Here is a 14,751-nt window from a genome sequence, read left to right on the forward strand (position 1 = left end):
ATACATAGACTGTAGGATGGAAACGGAGCCGCACCAGCCGCTTTCCCGCTGAGGATTCAGGACGGTGGCTTTGCAGGTGGCTTTTCAGGTGGCTTTGCATGTTCCTGGTTTCGCCTGTGTTCTGTACTTTTACGAGGCAGTTCTTGCATATCGCATCATCTTTGGCAAGCTGTGCTTGTTCCCTCAGTGTTGCGAAAGCCAGAATGGGTCCACATGTTGGACTTAAATGTGGACAGGACGTCTCTTGCTGTCTGCTGTTACACCTGAACAAACTCCTCTTCAGCCAGTTCATTTCCGCCTCGTTCATGTGATTAATGCTGCTGTGTGGAGGCATTAAGTAGTGACGCTGGGAAATGGCAGCTGGCAGGGTTTACAGCGCATTATTATATTAATAGTATTATTAATTATATCGATATTTGACTCCAGCGCATCGATACTCATATGACACGAGGAAGGATGACGATATATCGCTGTATCGATATTTTGTCCCACCCCTACTTGTAACCCAACTGGTTACAAACACATAACCGTGAACTCTGAACAATTGACACTGAAAGACTAAAAAAAAACCCACTAGAGACGAAAAGGACTATTTTGTTTCATTTTGTTTGTCTTTTATTCTATTTTTGAAGGCGCGTTTTTTTTTTTGTTGTGCACAAACCCCTTCGCAGTGTGAACTTGGCAATTAAATGCAAATTGTCTTCTAATACTGTGTCATCTCCCTTGTTTTCACACACCCTGGGCTCCTGCGAATTTAGAGTCTTCTGATCTGGCCTATCCTCCTTTCTACTTTAGTACTTTGGTTAAAGGTAACTATACTGCCATACCTAGTACAAAGACAGTACAGAAGCACTTTAAGCGTTACACCTAGCATTCCATAGGCTAGTAACTAGCATCTCTAACTCACTTTATAACATTTCTAGGCTAGTCAAGGCATCCTTAAAGTAGTTGCTAGCATCAGTACGGTAGTAATTCGTATCTGTAGCATACTAACTAGCATTGCTACAGTTGATGACAGAATCCCTAACCAAGTCCCAAGCATCTTTACCGACTAGCAATTAGCCTGTGCTTAAAGTAAATCTGACTTTTCGCTATAGAGATCATAAGTCTATGGCAAACACTAAAACCTCTATTTAGGCACATCCCTAGGCTAATCACTAGCATCTTAGTCAACAGCATTCTTTAGCTTGTGACTAGCAATAGTAAGCAAACATCTAGAATTCCTAGGCTATCATTAACATCCTTTGTGGAGTTGCTAGCATCCCTATGCTAGTCAACAGCATACCGAGGCTAGCAAGTAGCATCCATAGACTAACAACCTGAATTCATTTGCTAGTCCTTAGCATCCTTACGCTAGCACCCCTAGGCTTCATTATAACAAGTAGCATTCTTAAGCTAATGGCTAACGTCTTCAGGCTAACAGCGATAATTTTGAAGCACGTTATTAACATCCTTAGGCTAGCCACTAGTCAATACCATCTGTAAGTTAGTCAATGTTTCAAGGCTAGCAACTAGCATCTTTAGGCTATCAACATTTATCTTTAGGCTTGCCACTAGCATTTTTTCCCTAACAACTAGCATCCTTACACTAGAAACTAGCACCCCTAGGCATTAGCCAACATGTAGCATTCTAAAGCTAGTGACTAACATCTGTAGGCTAACAACAACAATTCCAAGGCAAGTTATTAACATCTTTAGGTTAGTCACTAGTAGCCTTAGAGTCGTCAATAGCATCTGTAAGCTAGTTGGTGTTTCAAGGCAAGCAACTTAAGATCTTGAGGCTAGCAACTACTATCTTTAGGCTAGCCACTGGCATGTTGAACCTAGCAACTCGTATTCCCAGGCTAGTCACTAGCATCTTTTCCCTAACATCTAGCACCCTCAGGCAAGCAACTACTATCCCTGTGCTAGTCAGTAGCATATTTAGCTGAACAACTAGCATCCCTAGGCAAACAACTAGCACCCATAGCAGAGTAACTGCCATCTTTAGCCTAACAACTAGTGTGCCCAGGCTAGTCACTTGCATCATTAGCCTAGTGACTAGCATTGTTTTTAGTGGTCATTTTGTGTGTCTTCGTGGTTGTGTGTGTGTTTTTGTTTTGGTTAGGTGTCTCTTTGTGGTGATTTTGTGTGTATTTGTGGTTATTTTGTGTCTTTTTGTGATAATTTTGTGTCTCTGATCATTTTGTGGTTTTGTGTTTCTCCGTTGTTTGGTTTGTGTGTCTTTGTGGTTGTTTTGTGTCCTTGTGGTTGTTTTGTTTCCTTTTGGTAATTTTGTGTCTTTGTGGTTGTTTTGTGTCTTTTTGTGCTTATTTTGTCTCTCAGATCATTTTGTGTCATGGTGTGATTATTTAGTGTCTCTTTGTGGTGGTTTTAAGTCTGTGTGTCTGTTTAGTCTCTGTAGAAATTTCTGTCTTTGTAAGGATTTTGTGTGTTCTGATTGTTTGTGTGTGTTTGTAGTGACTGTGTGTGTCTTTGCGGTGGTTATGCATCTCTTTGTGATCATTTTGTGTGTATTTGTGGTTGCTTTGTGTATTTTTGTTCTTATTTTGTGTCTTTGTGATCATTTTGTGTGTTTTTGTGATTGTATTGTGTTTCTTTGTGGCTACTTCGTGTGTGTTTGCGGTGGTCATGTTGTAGTTCCAGCATCCAGACAACCTTAAACTGTTTCACCGACTGTTTGTTTATTTGTTTGTGCGTTTATTAAGGCATCACTGCAGGCATTTGTAGTGTAAAGTTTCTCTCAGCTCATTTGGACCAACCAGCTGGATGTGAAGAAGGAACTTGGGTTCATTTCTTTTTGATACTGCAGGAAAGCAGATTGGCAATTTCACCGAGAAGCTAAATGCAGCTGCAGAACTGACTTAAATGTTAGGAAGCCAAGGACAGAAAGAGTTTATAAAAAGAGGGAAATGTATAAAGTGAGTTTAGATATTTCAGCATGCAGAAAAACTATCATACCAGATGAATTCAATGTTCGTGTGTCAAAATGTACTAATGTGATGGTTTTCACAATTTGAATCCCAAGCATTTTCTCTGCACTTTGCTCCTGTCACATTTCTACTCACTGTGGGCTCATTTTTAACTGCAGTATAAAGTTCTGCACCTCTATGGAAAGGAGAGATAACTCAGTAATGTCTCTGTGCAGTATGACAAATATTAGATCACAAGGTATAATGGTTGAAATCAGAAAAAAGAAAAAAAATTAACTTCTTTGATTATTTTACAGAATTTGGGGGGGGAAATGGAATCAACAGGCACAACAATTTCCTGTGTGGTCATAGGAGTTACCAACACTGAAAAAAATGGTAAAAATAGCTGCCACAAATCTACTAAATTATGTCAAAATTAGATTTATGTTGAGCTTGAATTTCACATGAAAAAATAATGTGAGGTCATGCTCATTTCTGTGGCATGTTTGTCATTTTTTGCTGCAGAGTGGGTTTATTAAGCAGTTGAGTCGAGTTGTGGTGCTTCATTTGCCACCCTCTTGATATTATAAAGTAAATAAGAGATAAAATATTGGATACCAAAATGTTTACAGTCACTGAAGGATGTGAGCACAACTTTTTTTTATGCCTGTATCTTCAAGTTATATGCTACTTTTCACTCACATAAGCTTTCCATGCTGTAGTCCAGCTGTGTCTCTGCAGTTCTTGTCATAGTTTTGATTTTGGTGAAATAACTGATGCTGACCAACATGTTACTCTCTGGTTAAATTCCCTGATTCTGCAGTCGTGTATAAACGTCAGGTTTTCGCTGCTTGTCAGGTCGGTTTGTGTTGGTCCTCAGACAGCTGAGCCTCTCTGAGCTGCTCTAATAAAGTTTTACAGTCTGTGTGAAAGCCGAGCTGCTGGTAACTGGACTCCTGCTGTAACACACTGAGCTGACTCAGCTCCTCATCCTGCTGCATCCTGTTACAGCTGCACACTAATCAGGGGAACCCAAAGCGCTCCACGTCCGGGAACCCCAAATAACCCCTGAGATACAGGATCAGTGTGGATTTTGGTAGACATCACCTGGTAGTTTGGTAGTGGTGAAGATCCGTCTTTAGCTGTGAGCCCAACATGTAAAGTTGAAGTCTAAAAAGTAATTCAAGGGACCTTTTCCTGCTGCTTCATTGAGTATGCCAGTGTATACGCACTGAAGCACACTTATTTTCACACGATTTTCGTTGCCAAACTCGCCCCACAGCTTTGAGAAAACCCCAAAAAATTGTATATCAAAATATGCAGCTCAATCGGGAATGGTTTGCTATGACTTTCAGCAGCAAATGTGTATTTAAAAAAAAAAAAAAAAAAAAGTGTTGAAAATCCCCATTGAAATGAATGAGAAGTCGGTCTGACAACTGCCAAAACACAGTTATGGGTTAGTTAGTTACCCTTTGAGCTTCTTTCAAACTTTAAATGAGTCACAAGGCTTGAATGTTTTTCATTTAAATAAATGTTTTGATATCTTGTATGGTTTTTTTTTGTTTTTTTTTTTACACAGTTTGTTCTAATTATCATTATAAATTTTGACCAAATTTTGACCTTTTTCTTTTTACAGATATGCGTGAAAAAAGTGCAATTAACCTCATCTCCTTCTCACAATTTCTCCTCTACATGAACTATTTATACATAAAAATGTTTGCGTTTTTGTCCTCTTTCACCCAGTGTCAGTCTCATTACTATAGGATGTAGGTGTTTTTCACAAATCACCTCAGAGTTCAGTGTGTAGACCAAAGCTCTCATTGATTCCCATTATACTGGAGCTTCAGTTTCACACTATTACACAACAGCAATTACCTTAAAAATGAGGGTAACGAGGGAAAAATGGTAGAACGCAGCACGCTGTTCATCCGCTCACTCGTCTGGATTATGTGAAGGAAAAATACAATACAATACAACAATACTGTACAGAATACATAAATACAATCGGCTATAATCCAGGCTTTAATTATGTGGCAGCTGGACGTTTGTGGGTATTTGGTGGTTTGTCCGTTTGTTTATCGGAGCCACGGGTGACACCGGAGCTCCTTCAGCATCGGCCGCTGCTCAGGGTTCTCAGTGAAGCATTTTTGCAGGAGGTCCTTACAATCTGGAGGTAAAACAAATGAGAAGAAAGTTAAACTCGTACATCTGATCGATGAGCAGTTTAACTTCTGCTGACAGGTTTGTTTCTTCTTACCTTCAGACAAGCTCCTGCTGACTGTCAGCTCGTTGTCGAGGAACCTGGTGGTGTCGAATCGGGTGAGTCTGTGCAGCATGTCGAAGAGCACGACCCCGATCTGCCACACCGTGGTGGGACCAGCCGTGTAGGTGTTTGTGCTGTACCACTCCGGTGGGATGTGTTGAGGTGTTCCTACAAAACACAGAAGAAGGAAATTAGGTTTTTGTTGTTTGTAACTTGATTAGAATGAAAGTTAAAGTTCACAGTGTGTTAGTTTGAAAGTCACAGATTGGTAACCAGATGTCTTACCGTAGAAGACCTGGTAGCGGGATCTCTCCGTCACAACACAACTCAAACCAAAGTCAATCAGACGGAGACGTGGGACGCCAGAGCCGGTCTCGAGTAAGATGTTTTCCATCTTGATGTCTCGGTGGAAGATGTTCGTGTTCTCCAGGTGGATGGCGGCATCGATCAGCTGTTTAAGGATGATCTGAGAGAGATGGAACAAAGATGGCGATGAAGTTTTCTGCTACAAACAGACTGATTGACGCTATAAACAACCCATAATACACCTGCAGAAGACCCTGTTACAGATAGTCTCCAATCACAAACAATGACTGACTGTCCAGAACTCAAACACAACAAGATCTCCAACTTTGAAGAAGAGATTTCCATTAAATATATAGTCTTACACTTGAGTTAGATCAGTGTTTTGGTGAGGAAACCAAACTTAAATGGCTAAAATATCCCTTTAGACAGATGCAGCTCATTTTAGGAAACAGCATCTTTTAGTCATTGAAAAGGATACCAGGATACCAAGACAAATGTACAGCATGGCTCAGAAAACAGTGGAATTTCTTCCACATTTACATGGAACAGAGGAAACAGAAGTCTGTACTTAAGAAACAGGGAACCTACCTTTGCCTCATCTTCCTCCGGCGAAGCTCCGTTGTCCCAGACGTACATGAGCAGGTCTTTGGAGGGGACTGGCCTCTCTAGAATCAGGATCAACTCCTGGTTCAGATCGAACCAGTCCACTAGGCCGATGGGAGCCGATGACCCTACCGATCCAGATGCTTTGACATTATGAAGCTTTAACATGATGAACACCTCTGTAGGCAGCTGCAGCTTGTTCTTTTCCTGAAAAATCACAACACATTAAAAGGACGAAGGACAGAAGCTCAACAGGACACACAATGGGTCGGAAACTTACCATCTCTTTGTAGCACGTGCTGTCTTTAGGAATGTGTTTGATGGCAACCTGCAAGACACAAATCGAGTTTTGGTTTAACACTCACTGTGTTGAAAAGAACTTTATATACATTTCCTAATAAATCATTCAACAGTGTTACTATGTGTCTTTGTGGCACCATTTTGTGTTCAAATCAAGACAAATCCAACTGCTGCTTTGTTTTCACCACATATAACAAGTCTTACGAGCATTTTAGCCTGTAAACAACCACATAACAAAGGTTTCTTCACTTACTTGCAAATTATCAGATTTTCGGTAGCCAGCAAACACGCATCCACATCCTCCTTCACCGAGATGATACTGCTCCTGGTACAGGGCCTCAAATTGAGCTAAAAACACAAACACATATTTTGTTTTACTGCAACAGTCAGACCGAAGTTAAATGTGATCTGAATTCTGTGACGACAGAAATCTTCATTTTTACATCTCTAACTGACCTCTCTCATCCTTGTCCTCGTCTTCCTTCACCACCAGGTCCTGGTTCCTCATTTGCTTCCTGCTTGGTCCTTCTCCAGCATCAGAAGCTTTCCTCTTCCCACCCTGCCGATGTTTACTGCAGCCCTCTAATGGGTCGCTGTTCACTGTAGAACATAAAACAAAGTTTAAGAAGGAATTCATATGTTGAAGTAAACACGGTGGCTTTCTTTTGGAGACCGAGGTGTTTTTCTTCTCCCAAAACACATCTTGTATCAGATTATTTGATAGAAAACCTCCAAAATACAAATTGAGATGCTTATTTTACTGCACTTTGTGCAATTGCATGTATAGATTTCGATTAGTAATACATTTCTTTAAAGGACATTTTATCAAAACTGTTTTTTTCCTACTCTGAGTCAAACTTAATGGTCACTGAGTCAGCTTACCTCTAACAGGGTCTGCTGGGATGGTGTCAGAAGGGTGGAAAGATGGTTTCTCTTCATCTTCTTGGCTCAAAGAAGGTACAGGAATGAAATCTACAGAGAAGAACAACACAGTGGTGAGAAAAGTTGAGGTTTTCTTTGTTCAGGTTTTGAGATTTCAATCCCTAAACCAGCACAGTTGAGTTGAACCAAGTTTAATCTGTCTGTTGTTGGACAAACCTCAGGTGTCGGTATCAGTTTGTGTTGGAACAATCTTTTACTAAAGAAAACTGCCTGGAGTGTTTTCTGGACAAACCAGGAGACTGGTTTTGGTAATTCATGTTGTTTTTTAAGTGTTGTGAACATTACACTAACCACTGGTTGAAGGTTCAACCGGCTCAGAAACTCTGGTCCTTTTCCTGCTGTTGGTTCTGTCCAGACTGGCTTTCCTTTTTAGACTCCTGGTCCTGGAGTCCTGTGAAGAACCAGCAGGTTGATGGACTGTACAGCTGTTCTTCCTTGTAGTGTCTTGGTTCATGTTGGATTTCTTCAACTTCCAAACTTGAAATCTTCAGCAAAACTTCAGCTAATGTGTATCCAAAGCTTGTGTGCTTGAGTGGAGTCTCAGCAGGTATTTCTGAGTTTTTGACCGGAATGTGGAATGTGGAATGTGGTCACAATTGGTGACATTTCAAGTTAGATTCCGGAACATGTTAGTGTTTAAAATAAATTCAGTATGTGTAATATTTGGAAAAAACATGGTTTATCCACTGAGAAGTCACATCTCAAATGAGTCATACGTCACCCGAGTGATTTTCTTACTGATTGAAATGTCCTCATATTGATCCAGAAGTCACTTTGAAAGATGAATACACAACTATTTTAGCCACACTAATGTTAATGCTCTGCTGCTCTGGTACCACTTCAACTCCCATCCTATGAGGAGGATTCAGTCTTAATAACAGGCCTTTTGTGCATAGAGGAATTTTATTTTCGTGGTTAGTTTTCATCAGAAAACTTGTCAGCTAACTGCTAATACACTAGCATTAGCAGGCAAAGACCATTAAGAATAATTAATATTTATTTAAATAACACTTTTCAAAGCATTATGTTAAAAATAAGACAGACACACAAAACAAATAAAAGCAATTTTGAAAATCTTGTGCTAGCTTTGATCAAGGTGGCTTTATGCTAGCTCTAGCAGAACATTTTACTGCTGCTTTACACATCAAATATCTTCTTGTGAAATCTTTAAAAAATATATTTTTGGTTCATGGAGTGGTATTTCTAGATTTGTTTTGTACTTATTTTCATCAGAAAGCTGGAGAGTTAACTGCTAGTGTGCTAGCATTAGCAAGAAAGTAAGCTTTCTTTAGATAGCATTTTTACAACAAAAGTCCCTGGATGTAAAGTCACATTAAAAGATCAATACACAACTATTTTTGCCACACTAATGTTAATGCGGAGGCTTTTGTTGCATAGAGAAATTTTGCTTCTGTGGTTAGTTTTTATCAGAATGCTAGTGAGCTCACTGCTAACATGCTAGCGTTAGTAGGTAAAGACCATTGAGAATAATTCATATTTATTTAAATAGCACTTTTCAAAGCTAGCAGTATTATGTTAACAAATGACAGAGACATACATACAAAAAACATAAAAGCAATTTTTAAAAACACACTTGTGCTAGCTTTGAGCAAGCTAGATTTATGCTAGTTCAAGCTCTAATATATCAGAGAATTTTTGTTGCTTTACACATCCAAGATGCACATGAAATCTTGATTAAATATGGTTTAGGTTCATGTAGTCTAGATTTTTTCTGTAGCCATTTTCATCAGAAAGCTGGTGAGCTAACAGTTTGTGTGCTAGCCTAAGTAAGAAAGTAAACTTTTTTAAAGTCACACTTTTACAACAGAGGTCACTGGATTTAAAAGTAACATTAAAAGATGAATACACAACTATTTTAGCCACAGTATTGTCAATGCTTCTCTGTTCTGGTACCACTTCCATCTCCCATCTTATGGGGAGAAATTAGTCCTAATAACAGGGTTTTTTCATGCAAGAAGGAATTTTATTTCTGTGGTTTTTAACAACCATAGAACAATGACCGTAATGAAATGCAAAACAACAGCCGAAACAATTTGCCAGCAGAAGGATATAAAACACCATAAAAAAGGCACAAAACAACCATTTTGATGTTTTGGTTCATGTACGTCTCAGTGTGCTAATGTTCACTTCTCAGATTGACGTGTCAGTAGAAGGTGGAGTGGTATAATGCGCTGACCACAGGGAGTCTTGCCTCCACGATGTGTCTTTATCAGTGCAGCACGCTGCAGCGTCTGAAGTCGCAGACCTGCTGTGTAGCAGCGAACGTCTGCAGCTGCTGACAGGCTCGGGGCTGTTTTTAGCCTCTGAAGGTCACACACGTTTGTACGGCTATCTTTGTGAACACTCATTGACATAATGCATTCCTGGCCCCTCGCCCTTACTGTAACACAAAATGATTACACTAAGTCACACAGAACAACTAAAAAGAGACATAACATGACCACAAAAAGACACAAAATGATTACGAGACCAAAACAACTGCAGTGACACTATGTTACTATGGAATTATGCAAAAGAACCATGGACACAAAATGATAACAAAAAGACAATGCATTCGCAAAGAGACATAAATGACTGAGACACAAAACAACTGTAATGACACAAAATTATTACAAAAAGACAAAATGTGATGAAACACAAATTGACCACAAAAAGACACAAAATGACAACAAGATACAATATGATCACAATGAGACAGAAAAGGTCTACAAAAGTACACAAATAGATGCAAAATGACCACAGAGAAACATAGAACTATTAAAAAGAGACACAATATGACCACAAAGAAATACAATATGGCCACAAAAAGACAATATGGTCACATAGAGACACAAAATGACTAGAGACACAAAATGACTACATAGAGATGCAATATGACTACAAAGGCACACAAAACAACTAAAAAGACACAATATGACTACATATAGACACAACATGACTACATAGAGACACAATATGACCACAAAGACAAATAAAATGACTACATATAGACATAATATGACTACACAGACACAAAATGACTACATTGAGACACAAAATGACCACAAAGACACAAAACAATTGAAAGAGACACAATATGACTATGAAGAGACAAAATATGACTACATAGAGACACAATTTGACCACAAAAGACACAAAATGACTACATAGAGTTCTGCTTTAGCTGCTGGTCAGCCGCAGTAGCTGTGTGTCAGTGTGTGTTGTTGTTTGGTGTGTAGCATGTATACAGCAGTGTGTATGTGGGTCACAGTGAAACTAGGCCACTCTGCAGCCTCGACAGGCCTCACATTGTTCGAGCTCAGTGAGCAGCTTCCTGAGAGGAAAACTTCACTTTGGTTTGCTTTAATCCAGCCGGCTGTGACGAAATCATCTGGACGCTGAAATCAGCTGGAGTCAGCGAACAAACAGGAGGCTCGGACATGATGCAACGGAGTTTTTAATCTGTCACATGCTCATACAGTCCAGGCAGTGAAATGCAAAGTGACTGTTCTGCAAGACTGTGCAGCAACATGAATATATGATTAAAAAAAACATTCCTTAACATAGAAGAAAATAGAAATCAATAATGGGGAGTGTAGAGATTGTCAACTAAAGTGTAGTGTACATTGTGTAACAGTTGCATTCATCAGTGTGTAATGTTTACACTTGTATAGACCATCATGGCAGTCTTGAGTTTCCAGTCTTCAGTATCAGTACATTTCTCTATTGCCATTGTACATAGACAACAGAATTGAAAGTACAGTCCTCATCTATGCCAAAGAGAAGCAAAAAGAGCTTATAAAGACCATGTAAATGCTGTATAAACATAATACTAACTAAGACTAAACATCAGCCACACACACTCAATATTCATTTTCCATTCCATTAAAATTGCTCTAAAAACATGAAAACATATTGCACGAAGTGTTTTTGAAATGTAAAATCCACAGTCACAGTCAGTAGTGTTTAGTGTAGAAATGGCTCTGGGGTAAAAAAAAAATGATGGAATCTTTGAAAAACAGGCATCTTTATGACAAAAAGCAATCATGTGTTTTGGTTGTTTCATACATCTTCTATAGATGAAAGTCTGCTGGGTCAAAAATATGCACACAGTAATGCTAATAATTGGTTCAATCAACTCAACTTGGTGCTTTTGGTAGCCGTTCTTGAGTCTCTGGTTTTATTTTTGACTCTACAGATTCTGACGGAATCGGTGCAGTTGCACTAAATTTGTTGTCTTTCTGGCACAGACTTGTTTCTTCATCACAGTCCAGAGGTTCTTGATGGGGACTTAATTCAGGACTTTGGGGAGACCGGTCTAAAACTTTAATTCCAGCCTGTTTCAACCATTTCTGTACCATTTTTGATTTAAGTTTTAGGTCATTGTCTTGTTGAAACACTCAACTTCATCCTAGATCCAACCTAATTTTAGGTTTTCCTGAAGAATGGTAATCCTTCTTCATCATCAAGTTTACTTTGTCTAAACTGGATGATGGCATGATACTGCCATCGCCTTGCTCGATGGTCAGTATGGTGTTCAGGCCATATCTACTTGTGTCTGACTGCTGTCTCAAGTTTTTGAGATAAACTATTTTTTTTTTTAAAGTAAATTTAACTATTTTTGGCTCATGTTCATTTTCCTTTTACTTTCTGTAAAACATCAATTCCTCTGGCAGCAGGTCTGTGGGAAGTCAGTCTAAAACCTTAATGCTAGCCTGATTTAGCCATTTCTTCATCACTTTTTATGTGTGTTTGAGGTCACTGTCTTACTTAAATGATTAGTAACTGTTTGTAAAATTTGTAAAATGCACCTTATTAGCATCTCTGTAATGCCAGCTGAGGTCAGAACGTCAAAAATTTTGTTGAAATGATCTCCAGATTCAATGCATGTAGGCTGCAAAGTTAACTAAATGTTTCATATATTATTTATTGTATTGGAAACAGTAAGGCACTGCTAGGATTTGAACCCAAGATCTCCTGTTTACTAGAGAGGTGCTTGAACCAACTAAGCCATTTAGCTATTTATTTACTATCTTTGAAGTGTGGGGTCATCGTCTTGTTGAAACACCCACCGTCCATCATCCAAGATGTAAACTTCTGGCTGATGATTTTAGGTTTTCCTGAAGACTGGCGCCAGTTCCACTGACAGCAAAACAGCCTGAGAGCATGATACTGCCACTGCCATGCTTAATGGCTCAAGTTTTTGAGATTAACAATTTTGTTTGTTTTTTTTGCCCACTGCTGGTTGCAGTAAAAAATTGAAAATTTTCCCTCTGCTGTGATATAAAACAGAAAAGTTGTAAATCTTGACAGGCACTACTGGGATTCGAACCCAGGATCTCCTGTTTACTAGACAGGCGCTTTAACCGCCTAAGCCACAGCGCCTCCTCTGGGCTGTTTTTAATGCACTTCTGAAAAAAAATCATCATGATCCTTAGGCTTTTAATGGAGTTTATGTGAGGACTTTGTGAAGGCCAGCCTCATTTAGCCATTTATTTACCACTTTTGAAGTGTGGGGTCATTGTCTTGTTGGAACACCCAACGTCCAGCATCCAAGATGTAAGCTCCTGGCTGATGATTTTAGGTTTTCCTGAAGAATGTGGAGGTAATCCCCCTTCTTTATTATTCTGTTTACTTTGTGTAAAGCATCAGTTCCACTGGCAGCAAAACAGCATGAGAACATGATACTGCCACCGCCATGCTTGATGGTCGGTATGGTGTTCAGGCCATGCATACTGCTGTCTCAAGTTTTTGAGATATAGTTTTTTGTTTTTGTTTTTTGTTTTTTGCACACTAATGTTAATGCGGAGGCTTTTGTTGCATAGAGAAATTTTGCTTCTGTGGTTAGTTTTTATCAGAATGCTAGTGAGCTCACTGCTAACATGCTAGCGTTAGTAGGTAAAGACCATTGAGAATAATTCATATTTATTTAAATAGCACTTTTCAAAGCTAGCAGTATTATGTTAACAAATGACAGAGACATACATACAAAAAACATAAAAGCAATTTTTAAAAACACACTTGTGCTAGCTTTGAGCAAGCTAGATTTATGCTAGTTCAAGCTCTAATATATCAGAGAATTTTTGTTGCTTTACACATCCAAGATGCACATGAAATCTTGATTAAATATGGTTTAGGTTCATGTAGTCTAGATTTTTTCTGTAGCCATTTTCATCAGAAAGCTGGTGAGCTAACAGTTTGTGTGCTAGCCTAAGTAAGAAAGTAAACTTTTTTAAAGTCACACTTTTACAACAGAGGTCACTGGATTTAAAAGTAACATTAAAAGATGAATACACAACTATTTTAGCCACAGTATTGTCAATGCTTCTCTGTTCTGGTACCACTTCCATCTCCCATCTTATGGGGAGAAATTAGTCCTAATAACAGGGTTTTTTCATGCAAGAAGGAATTTTATTTCTGTGGTTTTTAACAACCATAGAACAATGACCGTAATGAAATGCAAAACAACAGCCGAAACAATTTGCCAGCAGAAGGATATAAAACACCATAAAAAAGGCACAAAACAACCATTTTGATGTTTTGGTTCATGTACGTCTCAGTGTGCTAATGTTCACTTCTCAGATTGACGTGTCAGTAGAAGGTGGAGTGGTATAATGCGCTGACCACAGGGAGTCTTGCCTCCACGGTGTGTCTTTATCAGTGCAGCACGCTGCAGCGTCTGAAGTCGCAGACCTGCAGTGTAGCAGCGAACGTCTGCAGCTGCTGACAGGCTCGGGGCTGTTTTTAGCCTCTGAAGGTCACACACGTTTGTACGGCTATCTTTGTGAACACTCATTGACATAATGCATTCCTGGCCCCTCGCCCTTACTGTAACACAAAATGATTACACTAAGTCACACAGAACAACTAAAAAGAGACATAACATGACCACAAAAAGACACAAAATGATTACGAGACCAAAACAACTGCAGTGACACTATGTTACTATGGAATTATGCAAAAGAACCATGGACACAAAATGATAACAAAAAGACAATGCATTCGCAAAGAGACATAAATGACTGAGACACAAAACAACTGTAATGACACAAAATTATTACAAAAAGACAAAATGTGATGAAACACAAATTGACCACAAAAAGACACAAAATGACAACAAGATACAATATGATCACAATGAGACAGAAAAGGTCTACAAAAGTACACAAATAGATGCAAAATGACCACAGAGAAACATAGAACTATTAAAAAGAGACACAATATGACCACAAAGAAATACAATATGGCCACAAAAAGACAATATGGTCACATAGAGACACAAAATGACTAGAGACACAAAATGACTACATAGAGATGCAATATGACTACAAAGGCACACAAAACAACTAAAAAGACACAATATGACTACATATAGACACAACATGACTACATAGAGACACAATATGACCACAAAGACAAATAAAA

At 38.9% G+C, this 14,751-nt stretch overlaps 2 protein-coding genes and 1 non-coding gene across 10 annotated transcripts in view; 1 reads left to right on the plus strand and 2 right to left on the minus strand.

Annotated features, from left to right (window-relative positions):
- LOC111579916 (LIM domain-binding protein 3-like) overlaps positions 1-14,751 on the plus strand; it is an 84,936-nt gene that overhangs the window by 20,801 nt on the left and 49,384 nt on the right. Inside the window, exon 2 of one of the 8 annotated variants that reach the window (XM_055018256.1) lies at positions 5,176-5,231. The exons of the other annotated variants lie outside the window; for them this stretch is intronic. The gene's annotated coding sequence lies outside the window, so the exon portion shown is untranslated. The remainder of the gene's footprint in view (positions 1-5,175; positions 5,232-14,751) is intronic. 8 annotated transcript variants of the gene reach the window in all.
- LOC111579925 (serine/threonine-protein kinase pim-1-like) lies at positions 4,988-7,086 on the minus strand. Its single transcript, XM_055018759.1, has 8 exons — positions 7,083-7,086; positions 6,841-6,984; positions 6,638-6,732; positions 6,365-6,412; positions 6,070-6,291; positions 5,461-5,641; positions 5,170-5,343; positions 4,988-5,079 (listed from the first exon to the last, which is right to left on the minus strand). The coding sequence occupies exons 1-8, from the start codon at positions 7,084-7,086 to the stop codon at positions 4,988-4,990; spliced, it is 960 nt and encodes a 319-aa protein (XP_054874734.1).
- trnat-agu (transfer RNA threonine (anticodon AGU)) lies at positions 12,638-12,711 on the minus strand. Its single transcript has one exon. It is a non-coding gene; the product is annotated as a tRNA-Thr (tRNA).

This window comes from Amphiprion ocellaris, chromosome 16 (assembly GCF_022539595.1).
Source record: "Amphiprion ocellaris isolate individual 3 ecotype Okinawa chromosome 16, ASM2253959v1, whole genome shotgun sequence".
Classification (NCBI taxonomy): Eukaryota; Metazoa; Chordata; class Actinopteri; family Pomacentridae; genus Amphiprion; species Amphiprion ocellaris.

Bases quoted from the DNA above. Each gene is read 5' to 3' on its own strand.
- LOC111579925 (XM_055018759.1), bottom strand. The intron at 6,733-6,840 runs GTCAGTTAGAGA...TTGTGTTTTTAG, and splicing joins CGAGGACAAGGATGAGAGAG to CTCAATTTGAGGCCCTGTAC. The intron at 5,080-5,169 runs GTAAGAAGAAAC...TTTTACCTCCAG, and splicing joins CAGCAGGAGCTTGTCTGAAG to ATTGTAAGGACCTCCTGCAA.